Here is a 21191-nt window from a genome sequence, read left to right on the forward strand (position 1 = left end):
AGGATGAGAGAGCAGCACCCACAACAGCCCTATTTCTCATTTATGTTTGGTTTGTTGAGGATTAATGAATGACGTTTTGTTTTATTTACATTCATATATATTTCATTTAGCTGATGCTTTTATCCAAAGCGACTTACATTGATACACTGGAGACACAGCTACGGGGAGCAATTCAGAGTTAAGTGTCTTGCTCAAGGACACATCAACTAGGGCGGGGATTGAACCGCCAACCCCCTGATTGAAGGACAGACCTGCTGACCACTGACCCACATATTTATACTGCAACCTAGGCATCCAAGAATGGAAATAAAATAAACAGTATGAACACACAACATATGTATGTGCCATATTGAGTTTACGTCTGTAATGCTCATCAAATGAGGCTTTTGTTGTTCTCCCTCTCCTCCACGCTGTGAATACTCAGGACACAAAGAGAGCTCATCAAATCTGAGCTTTTTAAAACAACGTTGCCAATTATAAAATGGATATAGTAGCCTTGAGTTTCAACATGGAGCAGCTGCATAAATACTTCTAGTCAGTCATCTTTGTCACTTCTTCCATTTATGCAAATATACAGAAGATACAAATTACATTTCTCTCTCGTCCAACAAACAGTGATTGTAGTAATAATAACAATACTATTAAAGTGCAAAACCACAATAAAGAACATTTAGACAACACATTATGAATAATCTATAATTATTATTTACACGACTCCTGAACTAATGTATTGCATGTGTTCAATAACATTTTAGAGAAGGAAAAGAAACACAACTTTGCTTCTGCGACAAATTTATTTGACACAACAAAAATGTTTCTTTTGTTACCGTTGACAATCACACACAAAATCCGGCATAAAAGGGGACGATATAAAAACTGCAGTCATTTATCAGTTCATTAGGAACAGCGAGCAGAAACTAACGTGGCTGCGACGTCCCTGTAGTTAACGGTCGGTGCGTTTGGAGGCTGTACTTTACAACACTGCATTACACCGACAGGGGACCCGAACATTGAGTCTAGTGTCTTCTCTCCATGACACTTGGCGTGGGTGTGTGTGTGGGGGGGGGATGGCTTTGCAACAGTTCAAGTAAAACATCATTGATAAGAAAAACACATTCACAGGATCCATAAAATAGTTTGAAAACAAACTAATACGATGTAGAATCTTCTCTCTCAAACCAACTTTTTTTTGTATACAACATTTTTTTTTTAAAGAAATAAATCGTGGCATATACACAGGCTTTTGCTGAAGCCTAAACCTGAGTGAGCGTATAAAACATTGGCTTCAGTAGTCCGCAAAACTGTTAAAAAAAAAAAAAAAAAAAAAAAAAAAGAGGACATGAAGTTTTAAAGCCCTGTAAATGACCCCACTGTGGTACAAGTCATAAACGTGAGGCACTTAAACTGCCGGATGTCCCACAAAAAAACAGTCACGATTGAGCAGTGTGCTGATTTATTCACATCAAATAAAATCTGGATTTCAGTCACAAAAATGCGTCTTTACACTTTACGCGAGACCAAAAAATTCCAGATGTGAGACGGAGCCGTCGGGCCTCTGCTGTGAAGAGCTGGCTAACAGAACCCTGTTCGATCCATAAATAAGTTAAACTTTTTTTTCTCCGACTACCAGTTCTCGTCCGAGAACGAGCTGGAGCTGCCGGAGTCGGAGTCGGCGTCCGTCAACTCGTCAAAGTCCCAGTCGGCGCTGGAGCCGCTGTCGTCGTCCTCCTCCGTGGAGAAGCTGTGCGCCGAGCCCAGGCACGTCGGGTACACGCGCGTCGACACGCACACGGGCCCGAGCGTGGACACGTACACCGCCATGACGTTCTTCCAGGCGTCGCGGGCCGGCTCGTACTCGTGGATCAGCACCCGGTTCTTGTTGTGCTGCAGCAGCGTCTGGGTGAGCAGCAGCAGCTTGCCGCTGTGCTGGATCACCTGGTAGTTGAGGGCGCGGCTGTCGATGGGGATGTCGCCCAGCCTCTTCCACTCGCCGCGCGCCGGGCTGTAGGCCTTCACCACCGGGATGTCGCACACGCACACGATCTGCTCCTGGTACACGCAGGCCTTGTGCAGCTTGTCCCGCCGCAGCGACCCGCAGTGGCGCCAGCGGTTCCTCTTGGCGTCGTAGCAGAGCATCCTCCGCTTGTTCACCACGTACAGGTGGTCGTTGAGCGCCACCACCTGCATTTTGCCCAGGGAGTGCGGCAGAGGGGCCACGAGCGTCCACTGGTCCCTCTGGACGCTGTAGCACTCCACCTCCTTCAGCCGCGCGTCCGTCACGGGGTTGCGCCCCCCCAGGAGGTACACGTGGCCGTTGAGGTAGCCCATCCCGGAGTGGATCCTGCCCAGCGGCCGCTCCGCCAGCTCCTGCCAGCTGTTGAGCACCGGGTTGTACAGCCAGAAGTGCTTCGACAGGTGGGAGGCCAGGTACAAGTTGTTGTCGGGCGCGGCGCAGGCAATCAGCGACTCCATGGTGGAGCGCTTGTAATCCTGACTGCTGAGGTTCTCCAGAGGCGGCGCCATGAAGTACAGGTCCGCCGAGTACGGGTCGCAGCACATGATGTTGTCGTTGGGCAGGCCGAAGAAGAGGATCATCTCCTTGGCGCTCACGCCCACCCTGTGTTTGGGCGCGTCCGGGGCCGCGGCGGCGGGCGCGTCTCCGCCGCCCTCGGCCGACCCGTTGTAGAAGGACGCCAGGTACTTCTCGATCAGAGGCCTGGCCGCGAGGCCCTCCAGGTAGCACTTGTCCTGCTCCGTGAACAAGTTCCAGCGCACGCACTTGAGCGCCAGCAGCGCGTCCTCCCGCCGCAGCGGCGCGTTGGCCTCGATCCACTGCAGGGCGGCGGCGCACACCTTCCTCTCGCACTCCACGTCCAGGGTGTCCAGGGACAACATCTCCCGCAGCTGGGTCAGATCCAGCTCGCAGAGCTCCCCCGCGTGGCACACCTGGCCGAAGTTCCTGGCGATGAACGCCTGCGCGTTCTCCTTCAGCCCGGGGTTGTCGTAGGTGTCGGCGAACTTCAGGATGCCCACGCAGTTGGAGAGGTCCAGCCTCCTCTTCAGGAAGCTGGAGCAGGCCTTCCGGATGTACTCCAGCTGCAGCATGTTGGCGGCCGCGTACAGCCGCTGGACGTTGCCCTCCGTGATGGTCACCCGGCCCGTGTAGCAGTAGTCGATGATGACGGACATGGACTCGGAGTCCACTCCGCGGATGACCACCCTCTCCTGCGCGCTCTCGTTCAACCCCCCGGTGAACATGCTTTTGAAGTACGGGCTGGCGGCGGCGAGGACGTTGCGGCTGCACAGGAAGAGTTGGTCGACGTCACTTCCGGCCGACCCCCCGCCGTGCTCCGGCGGCCCCTCGTCACACTCCACCCGGATGGTGACGTCGCCGAGCAGCCGGCAGTCGTACAGCAGCTTCAGCTCGTCCATCAAACCCCGCGCGTGAGTGACGTCCTCCAACACCTCGGGACCGCCGAAGCAACCCAGCGCCGAAGCCATTGCTCTGCAACTCTGGCGGGCTGCGATTTGATATTGTACGTCAAAGGTGTCAAATAGTCCGCTGGCGCGCGGCTGTCATGCTCAACAGCGCGAAAGAGTCCGTGCCCCGACTCCGACGCACATCCGTTTATACGAGAAAATCAAACGTAGGGTGAGTAAAATACATTACCAGCTGAACGGTCGCCCGAAAGAGCCGACAGTCCGCGGCCCAGGCCGGTCATAATGTCACGTTTAAGTCGGACAGAATCCACATATTATCCACGGGTCGCCGTGACAGTGGTGTCGGTTGGCTTTTGGGGTTTCCTGTCAACGCTGATGTGTGTTTTGGGTGAAGGAGATGGTCGGGCTCTGGTGTCAAACGGTCTGGGGGGTGGAATCATATAGAAGTCCACAATTGGAACTACAGTTTCCGAGAGAAGTTGCCAAAATAAAAGCACAATTTCGCGTATGTGTTGCACGATATTTAGTTTGTTTACGTTTATTTTCTGTTCAATAAGTACGCGAATGATTATGATATCAATAAGCAACGCATGTAACGTTTCACTAATGTATGTAGTCTTTTAAACCCAAAGATAGATATTTATAATCTTTTACTTTGAAAGACATTTTGCCCGGTTTCCGCTCTGGCTCCGTGCTCGTCACACAACCTTGCTGAGAAAGGCTCCGCCACTCCGATTGGTTTGTCTGGGTCATTGAGATTTATTCAAAATGATTGATACAATTCAGAATAATAACTATAATAATTATAATACAAATAATAATTATAATTATTAAAACTACTGCTATTACTACTATTAATAATGATTATAAAATAACTCACTAATTAACGCCTTGTTTATTGCTCCACTATATGTAGGCTACAATGATTAAAATGCCCCTTTCTTGTCAGATGTTTGTTTAAGTAGACCAAGTTTCTATATCGATAGATGCACATAAACCTAATAAGTAACTAATATAGCCGTACAATACTATCCAATGTTCTTTGGCCTGCATTACTTGTAGCACAAACAGTTCATAAAAAGCATCTATGCTTGTAGCCAATATAAAGTAGCAACCAAATACCAACCTTGTTTACCAGTAACAGTTGACTTGTAGTAACAGTTGACTTGCGGAACACCGTTTTTCAGATTTAATAGTATAATATAAACAAACAAAAATCTCAAAACATACCTGTTTACACTGGCATTAGGTTGATTTTAATATTCTATGGCCTGCTTTTTATCTTCTGTTTATTTTATTGCACCATCTTTTACTGTGTATTGTACTTTGCTCTTTTAACTGTTGAAATGTTTTGGCCCCTGTTATTGACAAATAGTTTTCATTGACTACTGAACTGCACTTTGTGGCACTTTGTGTGTGATAAGTGCAATATAAATAAACTTTACTTGATTAATTACTTACTTGCATATTGAATGTTTGTTGTTCATTGCTTCTCAGATGAAAGGAATTTTGATCCCAAAAAAAGAAATTAAAGACAGAAAAAATAGCAACACTTTCATTTTTTGGCTATATACACACGCCTCATGCTTCTCATTCTAGTTTCTTCAGTGACATGCAGTCCATTTATTTCAGATTACACTGTGCCGTATAGCAGTCACAGCTGTGTGCGCGTCGCCGCAGCTTCAAGTGAATCTGCGGTTGAGGTCATTGATCCTGCGCAGGCCGTTGTGGATGGTCTTGTGGACCGTGATGAGGAAGGGGAAGGCCGAGGGCAACTCCACCCTCTTGCTCAGCTTCTGGTGGCCCCAGTGGAGGCAGCGCAGCCTCTCGGCCAGGTCCCGTCTGCCCGCCCGCTCCAGCCCGTCCTGCAGCAGCTTGGTCTTATTGGGCTTGTCCCATGACTTCTCATACCTGTGGAGAAAGATGGACGGGTTGATGACGGCATCCTGGCGGTCGAAAATAAAAGTTGATGTGTCGGTGATAATGTGATGGAAGGTACATGAGTGAAAACGGATGACACCTACCTCTTGAGCTTTGTTGGGCATGACCTCAAACCTCCAAAAGGTCAGCAGAGCGACTGTCTTCACCTGATCCAACAAAGGGATTTAAAATAGTCTCTCTCGCTTGATGGTAAACAATAAACGTACCGCCCGGAATTCCAAATGGCAAACACGAGCGTGGTGAGTGTGTTACTGGGGAGATTCATCCCCAACACACTGCACTCGGTTAAACATTAGTCCCATTAGCTCCAGGGACTCATCTTATGGTCTTTGGCTTCTGAACTGTGTGTTCTTTTTAATTTTAATTTTTTTAACTGGGTTTATTTAATAAGGGACAGTACACATTAATAAAAACATTTCAGTAAATGTGCCAGAGTTAGCCAAGAGGCTATTTTTCATCGGTAGTCCTTGGCTGAACGGTGAAGAATTTACCTGATTTATATATTTTCAGACCAAAATCTTTGCAACGAAATGCTCTGATGTCAGTCACACATTTAAAGTTTAGGTAATCTCTGCAAGATTAACCTTTTTAAACCAGTGTTGTTGTTTCTTTAAACCTGTCAGCCTATCCTGTGTACAGTGGAGTAACAATGCCATCTACAGTTGATCACTGGAGCCAATCCCTTTGAGGAATTCATATTCTCTCATACTTTGAACTCACTTTATGCAGAACAGACTTGGAAATTTAAATTTTTTGTTGAAAGTCTTTTATTCACTTTAAAAATCCACCTCCTCTTTAAAGTCTCATCATCCATAAAAAGCATCAGGGTCCTTTGTGCAATGTCACTGCAGCGATTATGTGCGTTATAAATCTCAGCTCGTATGTAAACAATAAGGAAAGGAAAACACACTGACTGTAACCAATGCCAAACACTCGGACGTGTCCATCGTAGTTCTGATCAAAAGTGCTGCGAGGTCCAGCCAATAAATATAATATGGAATACATTACTCTTGAACAGGCACAGGATGTAACAAAACCCCAGGTTCAACTTCATATCCGACACCAAAAATCAATAGTTGCTAAATTAGTGGTATGAAATTATTAAAAGCATAAAATCATGAAATCATGAGAGGCTGTCTTTCCCCTCCGCTCCAGTGTAACGATGACAAATAATAAGACAAAAACCAACACACATCAAACAAGATCCAGTTCCCACTGAACAACTGGTTCTCAGAATATTGCCGGTCGTTCCATCGCGTGCCAGTCTGCGCGTGACGTGGCGGTCCAGCCCGCTGGACCCGTTCGGCTCCGCGTCCTTCAGCTGAAGAGCGGCGCCCTTTTTTACAAAATGCTAACAGTCAGCGTCTCTCTCGTGGGCCACGGCCCCAGGACGGGGCCCCTCCCGACAGGGCCCCTCCCCGGGATCTCCTCCTCAGCTCCCGTTTCATTTTGGGTTCAGTAGCAGCCGTCTCTCCAGCTGCCGTCCCTCAGGGCCGTCAGGGCGGCGAGGCTCCTGGGAGGAGTCAGCATGCTGCGACACGGGGAGAAAGGAAAAGGAGGAAGAGGTGCTTCGTCATCCTCCGGCATCGTGACCAACCGGTCGACCTTTAACTACATCAGGATGACGTTTAAACATCTGGCCGTGTCTCGACTCTATACATGTTGACCGTTTGGTCTGTAAAACGTAGTTAACGGTATTAAAAAAAGCTCATCTCAATATAATATAGAGCTGCGGTTCTCAAATGGGGGTACGTGAAGGCCCTCCAGGGGGTACGTGAGATTTGTTTTAAATATATTTTATATGAGCATCCATTTATAAAGCCTAGTTATTTAATAAACATTCAATAAAATATAAGTGTATCTTTTTATTGATGTACCTGCTGTGAAATATGGTTACAGCCAAGTTTATGAACTTACATTTATATTTAATTGAATAATTATTCAATAACTACTCTTTGTAAAGGATTCTTTTAAAGGATACTAATTTGAAATGCGCTTAAAAAAATCTCCTGTAGCCCCTAAGAACCACTGCTATAGAGCACACGTCGAGATCATGAAATATCTTGTTTTCTAAACTTTACAACTATGAAATGTACTATAGTGTAAGACCAAGAACAGTTATATACACGCCTACATGAAAACGCTCCATGCATAAGCTTCACCTGATGGATGGAGGTGTGTCAAACCTGCGTGTGGAAGTTTTTCCCGCCCGTGGAACTCCGCCGGTTCCCACAAAGGAGGCCGGGCGAGGGAGCGAGCTGCGAGCGATGGCCCGCTGGTTGCCGCCGGCCTTCAGGGGCTGCGGCGCCGAACCGCCGCTCGGCTTGAGGGGCTGATGCTGATGCTGCGGCGCCGTGCTGCCGGGGATGGAGTGCAGACTGACGGAGGTGGTCAGGGATCTGGAGGCGGGGCCCTGCTGCACCGTGGGGCTCACGTAGGCCGTGGCTTTTAGCGGGTGTCGGGAGGCGGCGGTGGGGAAGTTGCCCACGCTCTGCACCCGCTGGGTGAGCTGGCCTGGGGAGGGTACTGAGGCACAGCAGGAGACGGCAGGTTAGATGACGAGGGCTGAATAGAAATGAGACACATCGTTTCTACTCATTGAAGCATAAAGAGTCTTACTGGAGGACTGGAGTCGTGCAAGCCCACTGGAGGAGTCAAAGCTCTGGCTGCTCCGCAGGGAGGGAGCCGTTGGCAGGGAGGAGGGGCCGTGGGAGGGTGGGTTGACAGGGGAAGCCAGGCATGGTATGCTGGGAACACTGGGCATGCTGGGAGATCGGATCAGGTTGGGCATGCTTCTCCGTAGCTTGTCTAAGCAAAGCAGAGGAGACATGGTGTGGGTGTCGGGCCGGAGCGTGGGAACTCTTCACTCAACATGAATGTTCTGCAGGGTTCATACACGTGTTGACCGGTGGGTTTCCAGGACTTTTCCAGGACTTTAAACCAAATTTCCATGACCATGTACTTTTCCACAAGCATGGTTAGAGCGACACTTCCCTGGTATAGTGGATTATCCCGACCTTTTCCCTCAGCTTCTGTTGCTATGGCAACCAAACCTTTCAGTTACGGTGCGTTCACTCGCAGCGGGAAAAAACAACAACTTGTGCCACGAGTATGAGAGCGTATGCCGGCTTATATTTTGAGCGTCTTTCTTTTAAAAACATTCATTATCAAACTGATAATGAACATGTGAATATAACAAATGTCCATGAACTTTGGAGTGGAAATAACCATTTTAAAATTCCACGACCTTTCCAGGTTTTCCATGAACCCTGATTTTAATAGTTTGAGTCACTGCTTCTGGACAAAAAGGATAATCCTCCCCGTAAACCTCCCGCGAAAGCACAACTCGTAATTATTAACAATTTTTTTTCGTACAATTAAAACCAAGAAAATAAATTTGATCTAGTGTTAATAAGGGAGATTTAATAGCCGGATTCAAGTCACTAAGCTAAGCTAACCCACTGCTGGCTGTAGACTTGATTTACTTTAGAAACACGATCCTGGTATAAATGTTCTCATCTCACACTTATCAGAAAAAAACCCAACCCATTTCCTGAAATTTAAAAAAGTATGCCTCTTATTCCTTCTGACGCATCAAAACCCCTAAAAATACGTCTGCGTGCCTTCTCCTCGATAATTAAATCGGTCATGTAATGGATGACACAGAGTACACCGACACACTGACCCCATCCTGTGAAATCTTTCTTGGAAATGTTCTGGTTAGTAATTACGGATACGTTGAATGTGGGTAATTCTGTCAGTTCCTGTTTGGAACATTTCTATTCATTTCCCACTGAGAACATGTTGGTGAAGCGCTCACCTGTGCTATTCCGGTACGCCGCGTGTGTTTCCGAGCTCAGGCCGAGGGGTCCGGAGTACTGGGAGAGTCCGCTCAGTGAGAACTGAGGTGCGATGGAGCTGCGTCGGCAGTCTCTGATGCTGGAGAAGGTGTGAGAGTGAGGCAGGCCGCCCCGCTGCACGGAGCCGAACAGCCGAGGCTGGGGAGGCGGAAGCTGGTCGTAACCCTTATCCTCCTCCTCTTCGTCCTCCTCCTCCAGGTCCATCTCGCTGCGCCGCAGGGAGTGCAAAGAGAAGCTGGACCTGCGGTGGCCGGCGGTGGCGGTGGCGTTGGCGGTGGCGGTGGCGGTGTGCGAGGTAGAGGCGTAGTCCTGTCGGAGACCTGCGGGGGGACAGAATGAAACCTGAAACAGAACCTCGGTTTGGATTTGATGCGTTTCATTCCTCATGAAGCCCCTCGTCCGTCACTCAGGGGTTTAATACGCTGGCTCTGAAATCTCCTGCATAATTTATAACATACAAGAAGACATTACTGTCAACTCAAAGGTCAACGGCTCCCAGGTCAAACCATGCCATGTGACACAGGGACAGGCCCTGTCGCAGTGCAGTGGTGGTGGAGTTGTGGGAGTGGCCTCAGGATTTAAATCACCAACACTGTGATGAAGGAGTTTCATGTTCGGAGCGTCGGCTGTAAAGAAACCCTTTGATGTGCTAAATATCAAAGCAACATTCAAACTTCAAAACATCAGGTTGTTTTTCACCACGGGGATATTTATATCTAGTCGTCCACAACTGCAGTTTGACCCGCAACACATTTCATGATGGATGGATTTTCATCTCTCCATCACACATTATTAACTCTGCTTCCCCCCCGGAGTCTTTGTGACTTCACGTCTCAGAGGGTCCATTGGACCAGGCTGGTTCTGATGCCTCCTGCTGTTGCCCCCCCCCCCCTCCGCCTCCTCTGTTGCTCTCCTTAAGGGTTCTTCCCTTTTTTCCTCCTGAAAGGTTTTTTTTCTATTTCTTGGGAGTTTTTCCTGATCCGATGTGAGGTCAGAGGTCAGGGATGTCGTATGTGTACAGACTGTAAAGCCCTCTGAGGCAAATTCGTAATTTGTGATACTGGGCTGTACAAAATAAACTGATTTGAATTTAACGAGTCGACTCACTCTCTTCTTGAAGCCGCGCCATGACCTCCACGTCCGTCATGTCCTGCAGTTTGTAGCTCATGGAGATGGAGTCGTCCTCCAGCTCGGACACGCCCACCTCGCTGTCCAGGGAGGACTGGGGGCTGATGGCCGCTTGTCGGCGGCCCGCGTCTAATAACACACACACACACACACACATAAGAGACACATCTCCACCACCAGAGGACTTGGCTTGGCTGCACGTGGTACAACTGAGTGGAGCGGAGAAGACGTCTTACTGTAGAGGGTGGAGTTTGACAGGAAGGTGGGGGCTCGGTCAGTGAGGCCGGCCCTGAGTGGATGGAGGACAGACGGAGCGCAGGGCGGCAGCGGACCTGGCAAAGGAGAGACATGCAAACCACAGCTCAACTCACTGACATGTGAGTTCATATAAAATATGGATCCGCTTGTCTCCATCTGCCCGAAGGGAACGACCGGATAATCTCCTCCCCGGGAATCTACTGTAATCTGATCGTAAACTGCAAAGTAACAGGCTGTTTAGGAATTTGGGTTATGTTCACGCGGCGAGCTCCAAAAGAATTTCTGGAAGCGACACACACTTTTGGCTCCACGTCCTGATTGCTTTGGATTTGAAAAGGAGCAATGAGGTTCAGAGAGTTGGTAGTTTTGTATTGAGTCTGATTGACTTTAAACGGCATGCTAAATTGTAAGCTAATGAGCCCTCGTTTGCTAAATGCAAAGCTAAATGCTAACAACAAGTAATGTGTCATTCTCACCATCTTAGTTTGACATGTTAGCTATCGAGACGCTTAACTTACAAAAAAACAATCCTGCACGTCTGATGGCGGCAATGAGGTCGAAGTAATGAAGACACACCGTCCGGGGACCAGGATTCTCAAGATCTATTTTACAGGATAAGTAAATCATTTGGACGGCTGATGGCGCCAGAGAGGAATAATCACCCAATTCATCAGGATTCGTCGTGATACGGTACAAAATGTCACCATAGTAAATGGAATCGCGGTCCAGGCCTACGACTCATCATTCATACACTCTGTCATACTTATTTAATGCGTTGTGTAAAGCTGTAATGTGTCCTTCTGGTCACATGACAGCTATCCATGTGTCCATCCTGGAGAGGGATCCTCCTCTGTTGCTCTGACATTTTTTACCCCTGAAAGCGTGTCCCTGGGTTATTTGGGAGTTTTTCCTGATCCGATGCGAGGTCAAAGGTCAGGGATGTCTATGTGTACAGATTGTAAAGCACTCCGAGACAAATTTGTAATTTGTGAAATTGGGCTATACAAATAAACTGAATTGAATTGAATTGAATTGAAAGCATACCTGCAAACTCATAAGGGGTAAAAAAGGTGACGGGGGGGGGTCCTCCGCTCTGACTAAGTCAGTGCCCACAAACCCTTTTAATAAGAATATAATAGATGTATATATATATATATATATATTATTAATAGGGCTGTGAAACGATTAAAATTTTTAATCGGGTTAATCACAGGTTTCTGTGGATTAATCATGATTAATCACATATTACCGATATTCTCGGTATATTTTGTGAGAACATAGAGATTTATGACAAAAGACGGATATATACATTTATACATTCTTCTCTACAATGGTGCTGCAACTCAGCAGTTATTTAGCAGTTTTCTTCCATATGGAACATTAATACATCTTCATCCTAAACAGAATGTTTAACCCTCCTGTTACCTTTCGGGTCAATTTGACCCCATTCAATGTTTAATGTCGGTGTTCTTTGGGGTCAATTTGACCCCAGGCTGTTTTTCACTGTGTCAAACATATAAGAAATATCAACTTTTTTATTTATTTAAAGGGCTATTTAGGTAGTCAACAAACAAACATAAAGTACCTCACACTTAAACTTGGGAAGCAATATTAATTCTAATAATTTTCTGGAGGTTTTAATTGCTGGGGTCAAATTGACCCCGAGGGTAAAATATGTTAGTAAATGTAAAGGTAATAGGAGGGTTAAACAGAACATTTTTCTCTTGTTTGTCAAGCATTAACTCCACCATGATACAATCTAAAGGCCTATAGTCTTCCTCTAGCAGCTGCTGAGGCAAACTGACTGTGTGGGTTTTCTTCATGAACTGGGCCGTGATGAAAGGGACGGCGGGACACCGCTGCAAAGCTGAAACCTCACCGGCCCGGACAGGTGGACAGATTGACAAGTGACTTTTTTTGCTCGGTCGATGCGCGCACGGAGCTCTGTGGCGCGAGACGGAGATCGATAAGTGTTAACGCAACGCGAAGAGACAGAAATGACATGCTGCTGTGGAGATACGATCAACAACAGACGTTTAGTTTAATAAAAGAACAAAGACGTGCTATAGAGAACATGTCAGGGGGCGGGCCAATCTTTTTAATGTCATGCGATCTACCAACACTACGCCGCGATCGACTGGCAGGTCGCGATCGACGTGTTGAGACCCTGATCTACAGGAAGTAAAAGTCGTAACAAGGTTTCCGTAGGTGAACCTGCGGAAGGATCATTACCGATGAACAGACCGTCTGCATGAGAGCGGACAGAGTTCAGGTTGAAGAGGTGTATTGGAAGCTCATTTTGCAAGTGACTTTTTTTCGCCCCGATGTGCGCGCACACGCCGGCATCCGAGCTCTGCTGCGCGCGAGACGAAGATCGGAGTCGTGTTAACGCGACACTAGAGACAGAATGACATGCTGCTGGAGAGACGACCAACAACAGACGGACTGGAAGCTCATTCTGCGCATGCGTTAAAAAAAAATAACGAAGTTAAACCTGTAATTTAATTAACTGAGTTAACGCGTTATTTTTCACAGCACTAATTATTAATAGAATAGTTACAACACCTTGAAAGATGATGGTGAACCAGGTAAGCTGCTACACCTTGAAATATTCAGTAATATTTATTTTGCATGGGCCCAGGTGTGAATGGGAGCGAGGCCCATTCAGAGACGGCCGCGTCTAATAACACACACACACACACACATAAGAGACACATCTCCACCACCAGAGGACTTGGCTTGGCTGCACGTGGTACAACTGGTGGAGCGGAGAAGGCGTCTTACTGTAGAGGTGGAGTTTGACAGGAAGGTGGGGGCTCGGTCAGTGAGGCCGGCCCTGAGTGGATGGAGGACAGACGGAGCGCAGGGCGGCAGCGGACCTGGCAAAGGAGAGACATGCAAACCACAGCTCAACTCACTGACATGTGAGTTCATATAAAATATGGATCCGCTTGTCTCCATCTGCCGAAGGAACGACCGGATAATCTCCTCCCCGGGAATCTACTGTAATCTGATCGTAAACTGCAAAGTAACAGGCTGTTTAGGAATTTGGGTTATGTTCACGCGAGCTCCAAAAGAATTTCTGGAAGCGACACACTTTTGGCTCCACGTCCTGATTGCTTTGGATTTGAAAAGGAGCAATGAGGTTCAGAGAGTTAGTAGTTTTGTATTGAGTCTGATTGACTTTAAACGGCATGCTAAATTGTAAGCTAATGAGCCCTCGTTTGCTAAATGCAAAGCTAAATGCTAACAACAAGTAATGTGTCATTCTCACCATCTTAGTTTGACATGTTAGCTATCGAGACGCAACACAAAAAACAATCCTGCACGTCTGATGGCGGCAATGAGGTCAGTAATGAAGACACACCGTCCGGGACCAGGATTCTCAAGATCTATTTTACAGGATAAGTAAATCATTTGGACGGCTGATGGCGCCAGAGAGGAATAATCACCCAATTCATCAGGATTCGTCGTGATACGGTACAAAATGTCACCATAGTAAATGGAATCGCGGTCCAGGCCTCGACTCATCATTCATACACTCTGTCATACTTATTTGTCGTTGTGTAAAGCTGTAATGTGTCCTTCTGGTCACATGACAGCTATCCATGTGTCCATCCTGGAGAGGGATCCTCCTCTGTTGCTCTGACATTTTTTACCCCTGAAAGCGTGTCCCTGGGTTATTTGGGAGTTTTTCCTGATCCGATGCGAGGTCAAAGGTCAGGGATGTCTATGTGTACAGATTGTAAAGCACTCCGAGACAAATTTGTAATTTGTGAAATTGGGCTATACAAATAAACTGAATTGAATTGAATTGAATTGTAAGCATACCTGCAAACTCATAAGGGGTAAAAAAGGTGACGGGGGGGGGTCCTCCGCTCTGACTAAGTCAGTGCCCACAAACCCTTTTAATAAGAATATAATAGATGTATATATATATATATATATATTATTAATAGGGCTGTGAAACGATTAAAATTTTTAATCGGGTTAATCACAGGTTTCTGTGGATTAATCATGATTAATCACATATTACCGATATTCTCGGTATATTTTGTGAGAACATAGAGATTTATGACAAAAGACGGATATATACATTTATACATTCTTCTCTACAATGGTGCTGCAACTCAGCAGTTATTTAGCAGTTTTCTTCCATATGGAACATTAATACATCTTCATCCTAAACAGAATGTTTAACCCTCCTGTTACCTTTCGGGTCAATTTGACCCCATTCAATGTTTAATGTCGGTGTTCTTTGGGGTCAATTTGACCCCAGGCTGTTTTTCACTGTGTCAAACATATAAGAAATATCAACTTTTTTATTTATTTAAAGGGCTATTTAGGTAGTCAACAAACAAACATAAAGTACCTCACACTTAAACTTGGGAAGCAATATTAATTCTAATAATTTTCTGGAGGTTTTAATTGCTGGGGTCAAATTGACCCCGAGGGTAAATTATGTTAGTAAATGTAAAGGTAATAGGAGGGTTAAACAGAACATTTTTCTCTTGTTTGTCAAGCATTAACTCCACCATGATACAATCTAAAGGCCTATAGTCTTCCTCTAGCAGCTGCTGAGGCAAACTGACTGTGTGGGTTTTCTTCATGAACTGGGCCGTGATGAAAGGGACGGCGGGGACACCGCTGCAAAGCTGAAACCTCACCGGCCCGGACAGGTGGACAGATTGACAAGTGACTTTTTTTGCTCGGTCGATGCGCGCACGGAGCTCTGTGGCGCGAGGCGGAGATCGATAAGTGTTAACGCAACGCGAAGAGACAGAAATGACATGCTGCTGTGGAGATCGATCAACAACAGACGTTTAGTTTAATAAAGAACAAAGGCGTGCTATAGAGAACATGTCAGGGGCGGGCCAATCTTTTAATGTCATGCGATCTACCAACACTACGCCGCGATCGACTGGCAGGTCGCGATCGACGTGTTGAGACCCTGATCTACAGGAAGTAAAAGTCGTAACAAGGTTTCCGTAGTGAACCTGCGGAAGGATCATTACCGATGAACAGACCGTCTGCATGAGAGCGGACAGAGTTCAGATTGAAGTGGTGTATTGGAAGCTCATTTTGCAAGTGACTTTTTTTCGCCCCGATGTGCGCGCACACGCCGGCATCCGAGCTCTGCTGCGCGCGAGACGAAGATCGGAGTCGTGTTAACGCGACACTAGAGACAGAATGACATGCTGCTGGAGAGACGACCAACAACAGACGGACTGGAAGCTCATTCTGCGCATGCGTTAAAAAAAAAATAACGAAGTTAAACCTGTAATTTAATTAACTGAGTTAACGCGTTATTTTTCACAGCACTAATTATTAATAGAATAGTTACAACACCTTGAAAGATGATGGTGAACCAGGTAAGCTGCTACACCTTGAAATATTCAGTAATATTTATTTTGCATGGGCCCAGGTGTGAATGGGAGCGAGGCCCATTCAGAGAAATCTCTCTGGCCCACTTGAGCGACAATCACACGCGTTAAAAAGTCCCACGTTACACTTTTTAACAAATCAAGTAACTTCCTGAATGTTGTCCTGTGTGGGAGTTGTTCCTGATCCGATGTGAGGTCAAAGGTCAGGGATGTCGTATGTGTACAGACTGTAAAGCCCTCTGAGGCAAATTCGTAATTTGTGATACTGGGCTATACAAAATAAACTGGATTGAAAATCATTCTTTTAGACATTTCAATTCATTGTGGCTCCTTTGTGGTGAGCAGGTGTTCTCCACCTGTGTGGTCTCTGTGTGTTACCTGGGGCCTCGGGCGGGGCAGCAGGTTTGGTGTAAGGCATCACGGGGCAGCTGAGGGCGAACAGCCCCTCGATGCAGCTGTACGGGCGCACCGGGGAGAGGCCTCGCCACCGCTTAGCTGGACACGAGATGGCGGTGGAGGACATGTGAACACACACACACAAACACACACAACATATTGATTAGATTCTTACGCACTGAGGCCAAAATGTGAATCAGCTTTTTTTTGTACAGATCAGGATTGGTGTTTTCAGAGGATCGGTTCACGGCTCGGACGGACGAGGCTGATACGGTAAGACGAGGTTCGGTTTACCGCCGCGGCTTATTGGGCTGGACTGCAGATTTTGTTTTTGTTTTTTGGAGGGATCTTAGGATAAGCAGGGATTGTGCATGTAGGCTACGTCGCATTCCCAAAATCAGAATTAGATCTACTTGGGGGGCGTGGAGGTTACATTAACACTGCTTCAGATGTCTCCCGATTTATTCCTTTCATGGTACACGCTGTCGTCACCTTCACTTCAATGAGGTTTAGAAGCTGTAACCAACAAACATCATTAATTAGGTGTAGAGATCAGTCATAAACGATGACAGGCTCAAATATTGTCCTGATGAAAGGCTTATTAATGATCTATTAAACCTTCATAAATGACAATTAATCCCCCCGGATTGGTAGTCAGAGGCACACACCTGACGGCTCTAACCCTCACCAGCATTCACAGCAGGGTGAAAACAACAGCTACTGGGGCTCAGAGACAACGAGGCATTCATGACCCAGAGGAGGCGAGCCAACACACACACACACACACACACACAGTCTCTTGTGCGGGCTGATTGAGCTGCCAACGCCGAGCAGATTCAGCCTCCAAACCCCTCAGTGAATGTGAGGACCGTGTCAGGAGGGTAGAAACTGTAAAGCCTTCGAACCCAAAAGAAGTGGGTCAAGCAGCGAATGTGATTCAGTCGCCGGCTAGAAGGGCTTCTGAAGTATCCTGGTTCTGTGTGACGTGCACATGACCATCGTGAGGTCGCCTCCATGCTTCAGCTGGATACATTTTGGGGTTAAGAGTCTTGCTCAAGGACAAATCGACACGGACTAGCGGAGCCGGGGATCGAAGCGCCGATCCTCTGATTGAGGGACGAGCTGCTCACCACTGAGCCACAGCACCCAGCACCTCTACAACAACCACAGTGTCAACACGTGTGGCTTTCGGGGCAACTATGAGGACTGTGGGGAGCAAAGCCTTCCTGGAACCTGCCATGCGACCCATTTCCCTCTGTTTCCAGTCTTTATGCTAAGCTACGCTAACCAGCTGCTACAGACACATTCCATCAATCTTCTCTTTTTCAATGTTTCAACAGTCCTTTAAGAAGTGGAAGCCGTACAGTGTGTGTCTGTGAAACCACGTGTTGGTGGCGTATCACTGTAACGGTGACACCGCAGCTTCATAAGCCCCTCTGCTCGGCTTTCCACCTGACACAGTGCCATGCCATCCAGCGGCACAGCATGACTTCCTCTAAATGGGATTTTTTTTAATAGACATATCAGCAGAGGGGCAAATCCCTTAAAGTGATCTTAATTGTTCTGCGATGTGTAAATGGGAGACCTTCCAGCGACCACGGAAAATAATCACTCTGCGGGAGGTCGGCTGAGGTACTTAAAAACCCATAACTTTAAAGAGAGAGGGAGAGTTAAACGGTTGGAAAGCGGTTGAGCGGCGTGCGGGGACACGCTCCCACGGCTCGACCGCCGTCGTGTCCGTGGGCGAAAGCGTGTCGGGGCTTACGACCGCATGTCGGCAGCCGGAGGGACACAATATCCAGATGTGGCCGTTAACCTGAGTGGTGAAGTACCTTGGTCCAGTCTGTGGCAGAGGGTCATCTTGGCCAGCTGCACCTCGGGCCCCGGGTGGTCCAGTACCTGCCTGCACCACTGCAGAGGGCTGAGGGCGCTCCCGCCTCTGGCTTTGGGACTAACGTACAGCCTGCAACGACACACAGCCACAAGTCAGTCCCGACACCTTTACAGCGAGGCTCGTGTTGTTACCGCCTGGAGAGAGCGGAGGGTAAATAAACGAGAGGCTGCTGTTTTGTACGGGCTGGAGATCTGTCGGGACGCGTTTTTACGGCGCCGATATCGCTCTGGTCGGAAGGCCCGGCGTGACTTGACCAAAGGTAAGACCTGTGGCTGCGTAAAGGGAGCCGTTTTCATAAAAATCCGACGGCCGCCACGCCGTAAAAGATCAACATTTCCGCAAAAAGGCAATTGGCATTTTACTGGCGGCGACATAAAAATGTGAAAGCAACCGTGTGCACTAAAAATTGCTGATGGTGACCTCCTCTTTGGGCACAGTGATGTATGGAGGAGGTGAGTGGGGCACAAGGTGGGATCTCTCCTGAAGCACAGAGACAACCAGTCAATTAACCGATTACAACATCAACAAAGGATTAATCACTATTTGAATAATGCATTTATCATTTCAGTAATAAAAAAAAGCCAAATATTCCACATAATTAATGACAGTGAGATGATAATTGTGGCGTTTGGGTTTTAAAAATTAATCTGAAGATGCTACCTTGGCTTATACGAGACATCTTTCACAACCAAATGGCCCAGACAAAAACCCAAAGAAAAGGAACCTGGTCCCCTGAGACGTGCTATCAGTTAAACATATAAAAACCATCTGATTCTAAACTTTGCAGATAATGATAAGACTATAAACAAATCCATACACTAAAGATGTAGTGTGACAGTGAGACACAGGAATGATAGATCCCTGATGTAATCATGGAGATAATGATTCACAACCACATCGTCTCATTACAACCAGCACGCACTCATCCAAACAATCTGATTGGATGAGGATGATTCTGTATTTGTGTGTAAAGTCACTGTAAATATTCATGGCTATTTTCTGTGATTGCAACTGTTCTTTTTATTTTGCCTGAATGTTCTAAATTTAATGAAAAAGTGTCAGTACTTGATTACTTATATATATATATATATAAAGTACTATTTCTTTATTAAATTACCAGAATACGATAACTACATACTATTAAGCATCTTTGAGATTTCTATTAAGCGCTATATAAATCGAATATATTATTATTATTATTATTAAAAAAGAAACTATTCAGCAATTTTCAGTTGTATGAAAAAAAATTACAAAAATGTACTGAATTATTACTAATATATATTAGTATTGTGGTCGATGATTTTGGTTCGGGAGATGATGTGATCCTAATGTTCTTAATTTAATGAAAAACGAAGTACTTTATTCATTACATACATATAAAGAAAGGACTATTTCTAACAGAATACGATAACTACATATGATTAAATAAGAAACTATTCAGTACGTTTGAGTTGTATAAAAAAAATTATCATTATTTACTGAGTTAATGTTCTTAATTTGATGAAAAACTAAGTACTTTATTCGTTATATACATATAAAAAAGGACTATTTCTTTATGAAATTACCAGAATACGATAACTACATACTATTAAATAAGAAACGATTCAGTACTTTTAAGTTGTATTAAAAAAAATTACAATTATTTACTGAGTTAATATATACTCTACTGTGGAAGTTGCATTAAAAGGCAAAACACAATTCCTCAAGTTGAGTTGTGTGTGTCTCGTTTATTACAATAACAACGAATTATATATTTGTATTGAGGTCGATGGTGTGTCATCTATACAAAGCCACTCTTCACTACAACTAGGCCACGGCGTTGCACCGACTCGGGGGGTCAATTAGTCCCGAGAGACGAGGGTCTGCGCTGGGTGTGCACTCAGCCGCGGGCTCTGCTGTCTTCCACATCACCACGCCCGGTGCACAGAGCCGGAGAGGCGGCTCCGAGGTCACCGCGTGAGCCGCCTCTCCGAGGCACAAAGCCGGGCTGTGGGACCCCGGGGCCGGAGCTTTGTGCTCTCAGCCCGGTGCTGCCTTCACTGTGAGAACAACACCTCCAGGACGCACGCTCGGTGCATTCTGGGATGCCCACTTGCTTGTGTCAAATCAGTTTGTTTTTTTGGTACAAAAAACTAAAATAAGTCTCTCTGTGGTGGAGTCTGCATGTCTGCTCCTCCAGGAGAGGAATCAATAATGTAATCGATGAGCGGGTATAGCATTACATGTAATGTGAAACATAAATACAGATATGGCTTTGTTGACAATGTTGTGGCCTTATGCAGCTGTGATAAACAACAGTTTTTTTTTAACTGTAGATACACACACACACACACAAACACACATATATACACAATATGCACATATATATATATGTGTGTGTGTGTGTGTGTGTGGATGAGCGGAGCGGGTTACCAGCTATGAGGCTCTCCGGCGGGGAGCGCGGCGTCGAGGTCCAACACATCCAGCTCATCCAGCGCGGTGGCGCTGTCCTCCCCGGCGGGAGGCACCGAGCTCGGCTGAAAATACGCGAACGGTTCCTCCTCCGACCCGCGGGCTCCGGGGGGACTCGAAAGGCCATTCCTGCCGGGCACGTAGTCCCCCGGACCGGGCAGCGGGAGCTGGAGAAGAGCAGGGCCGCCGCCGGAGCGGTTGTTTACCGCGTTCGCTCGGGTCCGCAATTGTTCGTTTTGCCGCTCCAGTTTTCGGACCAATTCCTGCAGCTTCAGCACCTCCAGCTCCGCGTTTGTGGTTTTGTTGTTGCCGTTGACGTCGGCCATCATCCGCGGGTTCAACACCTCTGCTTCCATCGGGTAACGAGCACATTGAGAAGAGAGGAAGCACGGCCTGCCTGCAGAGGGTCCCGTTCATCCGGAGACTGGCGGAGAGGGT

General features: G+C 46.7%; 2 protein-coding genes across 4 annotated transcripts; both read right to left on the reverse strand.

The window, feature by feature from the left end:
• Positions 1 to 775: 775 nt before the first annotated feature.
• On the reverse strand, positions 776 to 4891 carry kbtbd7 (kelch repeat and BTB (POZ) domain containing 7). Its single transcript, XM_056430025.1, has one exon. It carries the CDS (start codon positions 3499 to 3501, stop codon positions 1624 to 1626), a length of 1878 nt encoding a protein of 625 aa, XP_056286000.1. The 5' UTR covers positions 3502 to 4891; the 3' UTR covers positions 776 to 1623.
• A 1247-nt stretch (positions 4892 to 6138) lies between these two features.
• Positions 6139 to 21176, reverse strand: slain1a (SLAIN motif family, member 1a). Of its 3 annotated transcripts, none has more exons than XM_056430006.1 (10): positions 20715 to 21176; positions 18241 to 18371; positions 16391 to 16507; positions 11147 to 11230; positions 10607 to 10702; positions 10350 to 10499; positions 9203 to 9562; positions 8002 to 8190; positions 7569 to 7908; positions 6139 to 6913 (listed from the first exon to the last, which is right to left on the reverse strand). In XM_056430006.1, exons 1-10 carry the CDS (start codon positions 21107 to 21109, stop codon positions 6838 to 6840), a joined length of 1938 nt encoding a protein of 645 aa, XP_056285981.1. In that variant the 5' UTR covers positions 21110 to 21176; the 3' UTR covers positions 6139 to 6837. The 3 variants fall into 3 exon arrangements, with proteins under 3 accessions (XP_056285981.1, XP_056285972.1, XP_056285988.1); XM_056429997.1 differs by having other exon boundaries at positions 7545 to 7908; XM_056430013.1 differs by lacking the exon at positions 8002 to 8190 and having other exon boundaries at positions 7545 to 7908.
• Positions 21177 to 21191: the final 15 nt, after the last annotated feature.

This window comes from Pseudoliparis swirei, chromosome 2, assembly GCF_029220125.1.
Source record: "Pseudoliparis swirei isolate HS2019 ecotype Mariana Trench chromosome 2, NWPU_hadal_v1, whole genome shotgun sequence".
Classification (NCBI taxonomy): domain Eukaryota; kingdom Metazoa; phylum Chordata; class Actinopteri; order Perciformes; family Liparidae; genus Pseudoliparis; species Pseudoliparis swirei.